Source organism: Anneissia japonica, unplaced genomic scaffold (assembly GCF_011630105.1).
Source record: "Anneissia japonica isolate Jap-2015-1 unplaced genomic scaffold, ASM1163010v1 scaffold287767_len825999_cov190, whole genome shotgun sequence".
NCBI classification, from domain to species: Eukaryota; Metazoa; Echinodermata; class Crinoidea; order Comatulida; family Comatulidae; genus Anneissia; species Anneissia japonica.
The window spans coordinates 375,013-383,700 of NW_022707033.1; the positions used below are offsets into that span (position 1 = coordinate 375,013).

At 37.5% G+C, this 8,688-nt stretch overlaps 1 protein-coding gene across 3 annotated transcripts in view; it reads right to left on the reverse strand.

The window, feature by feature from the left end:
- The window catches only part of LOC117106313 (histone-lysine N-methyltransferase, H3 lysine-79 specific-like), a 46,612-nt gene that overhangs the window by 6,040 nt on the left and 31,884 nt on the right, over positions 1 to 8,688 (reverse strand). For 2 of the 3 annotated variants that reach the window (XM_033247685.1, XM_033247684.1), the window contains exons 15-21: positions 8,236 to 8,370; positions 6,914 to 7,005; positions 5,640 to 5,741; positions 5,204 to 5,341; positions 3,454 to 4,979; positions 3,260 to 3,348; positions 224 to 2,734 (exon numbers count right to left, since the gene is read on the reverse strand). In XM_033247685.1, the coding sequence (XP_033103576.1) occupies positions 783 to 2,734; positions 3,260 to 3,348; positions 3,454 to 4,979; positions 5,204 to 5,341; positions 5,640 to 5,741; positions 6,914 to 7,005; positions 8,236 to 8,370 (4,034 nt within the window). In that variant the 3' untranslated portion in view covers positions 224 to 782. Of the gene's footprint in view, positions 1 to 223; positions 2,735 to 3,259; positions 3,349 to 3,453; positions 4,980 to 5,203; positions 5,342 to 5,639; positions 5,742 to 6,913; positions 7,006 to 8,235; positions 8,371 to 8,688 lie in introns of those variants that run through there. The other variant, XR_004445044.1, reaches the window with a different exon arrangement.

An 8,688-nucleotide genomic window follows, 5' to 3' on the forward strand; every position in this document is an offset into this window, starting at 1 on the left:
GACAACCCAAAAAAAAAATAAACAAAAAAAAAAAAAAAAAGCAAAAAAAAAACTAAACGATAGAAAGCAAACAAAAAAAAGATAAACAACAAAAATGGAAAATTAAAAAGTTTGATAACGGTAGGTCTTGCGTCTTTCCTTAAAAATGGATACAAAAGAAGACTCCCGGATTTCAATGGGGAGTGCATTCCATAGCTTCGGAGAAGCAGCTTGTTCAATGGAAATCACAAATTCTGTAAAATAATTTCTCTAGAATTACAAATCAATGACTGTGTACCATATATTCTTGTGTTTAAGACGACCCTCAAGTTTGAGAAAATTTTTGGATGATTTTTGTATGTCAGGCGTATAAGACTGTCGGAATTTCTCCTTTCGATATGAGCTACTGGGACCAAGCCTGCATTTAGCCTTCAAATCGCCATACAAGTCCAAAGTCTAGGCTTGGTAAAGTTCACAGACTTCACTGTATCAGCATTTAAAAAGCATCAATTAAAACTTAACCAACAAATTAAACAACAATCTTCTTGTATGGCATTCATTTCTTGCTCATCAAGCAATGGTAACCATACTAACGTTTAGTAACTTCATTTCAGTATTAAATTTGCATGTTACGATGCTGAGCACATGACAACAAAATTTAAAAAAAAACTTGTTGCAAGTATAAGACAACCTCCCTGTTTTTTTGTTTTTTGTTTTTTTTGTAATTTGCTATTTTAAGCATGATCTTATACGCTAGAATATACGGTACACAGGATTTTGTTAAACTACCAGGTTTGTTGCTATTACCTTGGAGGCATCTGCTGGATGAGGTAGTTAGTGTTAGACTGTTGAGGGCCAGCCATCGGCACTTGTGGCTGTTGGTAGTTCCTAGAATAGTACAGACTCACATCAGGCATGTTGTACGATGGCATCATACCAGCAAACATTTGACCTACATGGAAATTCTGTCTGAGATGCTGTAGTTTTGCCGATGACTGACTTGAGGATGTTTGGGGGCCACCAGGAGGGGGTGGTGGCGGAGGTGGTTCTGTATTTTTATTTGATTTATTCCTAGACGACTGGGAAGGAGGGGGTGGAGGAGGAGGGGGAGGTGTAGTAGTGTGTGACATTCCATTGGGTAAGAATTTGGTTGAAGGGGGATAGAAGTTATGAGCTTGAGGGTTACTCTGTGAGTATGACTGCTGAGGCATTACCATGGGTCCCACAGACATATTCATGTTGGCTGATGGCCCATGCATTTGACCCATTGTATTGTATGAATTCTTAAAGTACTGATTACTAACCATAGAAGCATATCCATGGTTTGCAAATGCCATGTCCTTCACATTGTTAAAATTCCCTGATCTTAAATGTTGATTATTTGTTTGAGCATTGCCTGAGACAAAGTTACCAGTTGGATTCGTCGATACAGCTGAACCAAACTGATTCGTTTGCTGTCCGCAGTTCACATTGTTCATGTTTGCAATCACCTCACCATGGAACGATGGGTTAAAGTTCATTTGTTGATTGTTGCCAGTAGCGGAATTTGTCCAAGAAGTCTTGAGCGAACCAGCAGTATTAGATTTGGATTTTCGTCTGGACTTGGCTCCAATTTTAACATTTCCTGCAACAGGGTTTGGACTAGAAATGACTCCATTAGGGATGTAGTAACTTGTAGATGGCACCTGGAGAGGTCTGTTAACAACTTGCTGAAGTGTCTGCCTGTCATCTACTAGGAAATTCTTCTCAATGCTCTGCTGCTGGCTAGTACTGGATTTCACAACAGGAGCCATTTCTCTGTACTTTTCATCAGGCATATCAGGTGTTACTGAATTGTATGGGGCATAACGTTTGGCAAATGTACGACCTTCCTTCATTGAGAATTTTTTATGAAATTGTTCTCTTCCTTCCTTTTTTGAGAATTTCTTGTGATACTGTTCTCCATAACAAGAAAATGACTCTTTACCTTCACCAAAAAGCTTGACTTCTTCTCCAACACCTAAAGTTCCATTAGGTACATCTTCATGAGATTCTGTTACTGGTGGCAAATCTAGTGCAATTGAAGCTTCATTGATGCCATGTATGTATGATGTATCATTCGAGATTTCTGACATTCCAACTTCATCTGGTGTTGAGCTTTTTACTGAAATAGTAGACTCTGTCATTTTCTCATTGTACTCAGAATTTAGAAGTAGACATCCAGGTGTTTTAGGTCGCCAAAAGTCATCACTCACAGATTCTGGAATTTCAGAAGTGGCTCTTGGTTCCTCTGGTACTTCCTCCAAAGCACTAATTGAGGCAATGGCAGCTTGTATCTCATCATCAGCTCCATGACGACCACTGCGTGCTGGATCACTGATGTCAACAGACTCTAAATTATGTGCAACCTTATCTGGTGGCATTGCTTCTTGAGGTATTGCATCGAGTTGTAATTCACTGCCAGCAGAGGTTACACATTCAGACCCTATAGCTTCAGTTGCACTACTAGACTCATTCTTTAGTTGGTTTATGGATTCATTCTTCAGAATGTCTCTTGGAATTTCTTGCTCTGCCTTTGTCAATTCACCTTTGGGTCTTGGACTGTTTCCAGAACTCTGGCGCCTTATCTCCTTACTCTTACATACCTCACTTGAAGCAAAGGCCATCAAGGCATCAAACCCACTACTAATCTTGGCTTGCCATTTCTTGCTGTTAGGCGAGTCCTTTACTTTGCCACCTGGAGTAAGAAGGTGACTAGGAGGAGATGCAACTCGATCTACAGATTCAAAGAGAAAAACTTGGTATTTACCATTTAATAGTATTTGTTGCTTCAATCCCTAGCCAATAGGCCCAGGGGTGTATCCAGGATTTTTTCTGGGTGGGTTGTGATCATAATTTTTTGGACCTTTTCACAATGAAATAACAGCAAGATGTGATAAAAATAGAAATTTGCTGCCAAATTGACACAGAGTGAGGACGTTCATTCCTTGGAATTGAGATTATGTCACACAATTGGCAAGGTCTTTGGACTCATTGCTGGTACCTCATCAACTCTTTTTCATTTATGTCATTGTGAAAAGACCCTAGAAAAAATGTCTTTGGAAAAAATATGGACCTTAAGAAAAAAATGGTTTTTTTGGGGGGGAGGGGGGTTGTACAATCTTCCTGACCCCCTTGCATACACCTACGGGCCTGATTACATACAACTAACAATTTTAATGCATTACTGGATTTATATGGATTTTGATATATGAAGAATCTTTCTACAATGCAATTATTATAACTTAAAGATATTACTAACCTTTATCATTTCCAAATATATTTGCTGCCCTCTTCTGTTCCATCACATTTGCACTAGAAGGTGTTTCCTGAGATGTTGTGATAACACTCCTGTTAAATGAAGAAATTGTTTTAAAAATATTTCAAGCAGTATTAATATAACAATGTGGTTACTCTACTGCTTCTTCTTTACAAAAGAAAAGATCTCCAACTTACCTCGGTATAGATTGTTGACTGGATGAGATTATTGGTTCTTTGATGCCTTGATGAATGTTCAAGTCATCCTTCAGGGCTGAAAATTGGTCACATACTTCTGAACCTTCTGGTGATGAAATGGCACTGATGTCTAATGGCTGACTGGCAGTTGTCACTAGAGATATGACATCTTGTGATGGTGGTAACAATGGAAGGGGAGCTGGAGTAGAAGACTTCTTTGTGGTTGGTTTCTTTGCTGTACTACCTCCTTGGGAAGAGGATGCTGGAGATCTTTTTCTGGTATTTCTTCTGGATTTAGGTTCAGGCTTTCCTTTGCCATCTTTTGCTGATGAGTTCATCATGCTGGCACCATCAGGTCCATTTGTACCAATAAATAACTGGGGAGCCTTAGCTGTAAGGGGCCCAAATGCTGAACTAGGGATAGTGTAAACTGGGGTTGGCACTGATCCAAGCACCATCATTGGAATAGTTGATGGCACAGTTGGAACTGGTTCTTTACTTCCTGTGGACAATCTTGTGGTACTTGAAGATCTGGTTGTCATTGTGACCTCTTTTGACTGAGATGGCATTGACAGCGAGGTTAGAGATGGTGTTGTAGTCAATGTCAGTGATCCTGATGGGTAAAGTTCAACATTTTGAGGGCTTAGTGGTTGTTCTAAAGACTGGTCTTTTCTCAGTTCCTGAACTTTCATAATTTTCTGGGGAGAAGGCACTGGTAATCCAATACTAGGATTTAAAGTCAGTGGATTCATTAAAGAATAGCTATGACTTAGGCTCTTGCCTTTCACTGGTGGGGTGCTTAAGTCTTTCATAATGGTTGGAGATTCAGTTTTGATTTCTATGATGCCACTGGTAGGGTGTGGCGTACCTGTAAATACAGGTGACACTGGTGAAATAGGTACTGTAGTAATGTTAGTAAGAGGTGATGTAGAGCTTGCATTCTGCAGCTGCTTTCCTTCTAATCCCTGTGAAGCTAATGTTTGGCTCGCTGGAGGCAACATTCCGGTAGATTGCTGAATTACCGACGTAAAGGCTTGTGTAGTCACGGCAACGTGTGCAGCACTTTGAATACTGGCCGTGGTTGGTCGCATGCTCGATAGTACTGTTGAGGTGTTGGCTGTGACATTAGGCCCATTCATGAAAGAATCCTGAGTAAGGGCCTCGAGTGAGGAGAGCGGTGCAGCATTTTTATGCAGTGATTTCAGCAGCATGAGCTGTGCCTCAGCGGCATCTGCATCCTCCTGACTTTTGGATGACAGACGTCGAATCTTTGGCTTACTGGTTTCAGGGCTCTTTCTCTGACGTGGCTTCCTACATTGCTTTGGAGATTTCATGAGCTTTTCTTGTTTGATAGCCTGTTTTTTCAAAGTAACAAGTTCTGATTCCAGTCTAGTGGCATGTTTCTTCAGATGTTTTTTGTTGTTCATCTCCTGGATAATCTGCTCACGTATCAACATTGTGGGATCCGCCTTTTTCTCTGTCTTTGCATTCATTAATAAATTAGTTACAACATCACTGTTTTGAATCTAGAAAGACAAAAAAGAAAGCAATAATTGAAGAATTGCAATTTTATTCAATAGAGGCAGAGATTTAACTTCTAGGTGAGAAAAATAAATTAAGTGTTCACATTGTGAACACTAATTAATATTATGAAAAACATTCAAAATTTGCAATATATAAAAACATCATGCGACTGTATTCAGGAGCATACACTATACTCAATTAGTCACAGAAATATTAACCAACTTACCAATTTATTATGTTCCGATTCCAGATCAGTTATCTGCATTTGCACACTGTCCTCTTTCACCTGGAGGTCTTTGTGTTGTGTTACAATCTCTTTGGCACGACTGATAAGTTCTGTTGGGGTCTTTGCTTCAACGCCAAGCTACATTAAACCAAGAAAAAAAAAATTTTTTTTTGTTTGTTTCCTTATTACTAATTCATTAAACTCTCATCCTCCAAGCACTGTTGCCCACGACACAATTGAAGGGATATTTTTTACATTAAGAGAAAAATTTGTTTTCAATCATGAAAGGAAAATTCTGAATTTCAACCACCAAGATATAGCTAAACATAATTATTCAATCACCAAATTTTTAAGGTACTAAAAGCCAATTATTTCCACTGTGATCCCTAAATGGTGTGTGTCTGGTTGAAGATTTTTTTGAGTTATTGGTACAAACCTCTAAAAGCCTTCTGTTAAGCAGATTCATAGAGTCTTTCACAACATGTTGGATCTGGTTCTCTAGGTTGGCTTTTTTTAAATACAACTGTTCTTGACGAGCCTGTAACAAATAACAATTACTTAAAATACGATTGGCTAAAAAATCAAATAAAAAAAATAAATAAAAGTCAGTCATGATGTCACCATTTCATTTTCAATGTTATCTTACTATCCCTGCACCAGAAATACTTACATAATGAAAATAATAATAATAATATGTCGTTCTTATATAGCGCTTAATGCCTTAACAAAGCCTCTAAGCGCTTCACATTATTACCCCGGTCATTGGATCAAACACATATGGAACACATTGAAACACAAAATGAAATTATTAAATTAAATTCTCCATAATATTGCGGCTAGTAATCAGCGCTGTGTTGGAACCTACCAGGTACCCATTTGTACTCCTGGGTGGAGAGAGGCAATCGTAGATAAAGTGCCTTGCCCAAGGACACAAGCGACTTGCACAGCGAGAGTTTCGAACCCCCGACCTCAAGGTTGGGAGTCCAAGCCACAACCGATGCGCCAACCACTTCTACGAAGCTAATAGTGAATTCAACTATATAGTGTATTTGAATGTATGCATATGTTGAATATAAATTTGAGGTTTAGAATAAAATGTGCTTCAATTGTATTATTAGGATTATCTTGGGAAGGGGTACACATACAAATACGAAGCTGGCCATTCTAAAATCAGCGTACTGTTGCTAATTGTTAAATTAGCATAAAGAATGTGCCAGTATTGTATACTTCAGTACAAAAAAGCCGTTTTACTTTTACTCATAACTTTGACAACAGTAAGTCAATTTCCACTAAATGAAATCATTTTAAAGCTTACAATGTGGCGAATAATATAGCGCATTATAATGATCTCTCAGAGTGCTATTACACACAAAATGAACAAATTTAAAAAGAATTAAATATTAAAAAGATGCTTTTTTTAGGTGGTCCTTGAACATATTCAAGGATGTTGCCTCCTTAATAAATATTGGGAACTGGTTCCACAATAATGGTTCACTGGCCGAAAAATATCGAAAGACATATATTGTTTTAGATGTTACCGGTGTGACAAGCATGCCAGAAGAGGATGTAAGTAAACGGCCAGACTGGTGAGGAAGTACAAGCTCGGATAAATAAATTGGTGCTTTGCTCTGAAGGGCCTTATAGATTAAAAGAAGGACTTTGAAAATAATTTGTTGAGTATCAGTGAACATGTATAATGATTACACTTACCTTTTCTTCCTGCAGTTGTTGTTGAATTTGAGCCAGGTAGTCCGGAGTCTTCATGTATGAGAGAAAGCCCACTAGTTCCATTCTGTAAAGGTCTGCGTGAAACCAGAAAACAAACCAAATTGTACATAAATAACACATTGTCATTAATATTATCATCTTTATCAATAATATCATTATCAGTGCAATAAGCTAATTTATGTTAGACTAAACACAATATCATTATCATTAATGGTATTAGTATCATTAATGTCTTCATTATCCACAGAGCAAGTATCATTAATACCTTTTATTATTAATTTTTGAATACATTCATTGTTTTCATAGGTATTTTTGGATAATTTTCTTTTGTTTAACAAGTGTATTTAAAAAAAATTATCATTAATATTATCAGTGTCAGGAAGACTCTGTCCATTGAAATGCAATATAAAACAATGCAGGAAATCTTTTGTTCATAACTCAACTCACCTTTTCAGAGATAGTTTGTATATTATACTTGTATATATTTTTTTGTCAGTCTTTCATGTATATATCATTTTAAATCTTTTCAAAAATTTATTTTATACTATATTATTCATGTTCGCCTTGTTTTGTGATCACGACAATAAAATTTACCTATCTTATATACTATTAATATTTATAATATTTGAGGCTTGCCATCCCAAAACCAGCATACATTTGCTAATTGTTAAACTGAGTACAGTTATTAGCATTGGAATGTGGCAGTACTGCATAAAGAGAATGTACAGAGAAACCGCAATACTTTCAATAATAATAATAATAATAGTGTAGTTTTATATAACGCCGTATCCATCTAATATAAGATGCTCAGGATGCTTAAAATGTGGAATAGGGAAACTATCAGTGACTTTCTTCGCCCCTAAGGGTCCCTTCGTGTCTGTGCTACTCGGTAACCACGGTACCAGCAACTCTCGTTGTCCACCACAGGGGCTGTCTGTTCCAGTACACTGGGGTATCCCCCACTCGTTTCGAAGGATGTACTGGGTTCTTTATAGTGCACACGAGCCATTGTATACACTGGGCCTACGGTTTATAGTCCTTATCCAAGAAGACTTGTTCTACCACCAGAACAATAGGCGAGTGTGCCGTTCGAATCAGTGCCAATATTACGGCTATAGCTTGCGGCGCCCCTGATAACCGCTCGGCCATTCCATTAAATGACTCATCATTTTAAAGCTTTATAATGTGGAGAATAAGAATATTTTCATTTATTTTTTAATTTTTTTTATTTATTTATTTTTTTTATTTTAACTGATGCTGGTATTGGGATGGCAAGCCTTATTCACTGACATAATTGAACTCACCCAGCAACTGTTGTATGGCAGCTTCTTGTTCCAATGAAGGCTGGTTAAGACGTATAGGCGATGTTAGGTTGCTCTGAGAGGCTTTCACCATACTAGCCATGTTGAAAGATGGGCTGTGCATACCAGAAAATGGCCCTACAAAAAAAAAAAAAAAATGATAAAGCTACTTGTATAATCTTAACATTACAACAATAATGTTAACACTGCCTTACATTTCTTGCATTCATGAAATCTCGTTAACTTTAATAGATCCCAATTTTGCCTATCATCTTAGATTTCTACTATTGGCATGCTAACACAGTGGCAAAAATTTGGAGCCGGGCGCACACCTGTCTCTTATACACATCTAGATGTGTATAAGAGACAGTTATTACCCCGGTCATTGGATCAAACACATATGGAACACATTAAACACTAAATGAAATTATTAAATTAAATTATATCTCCATAATA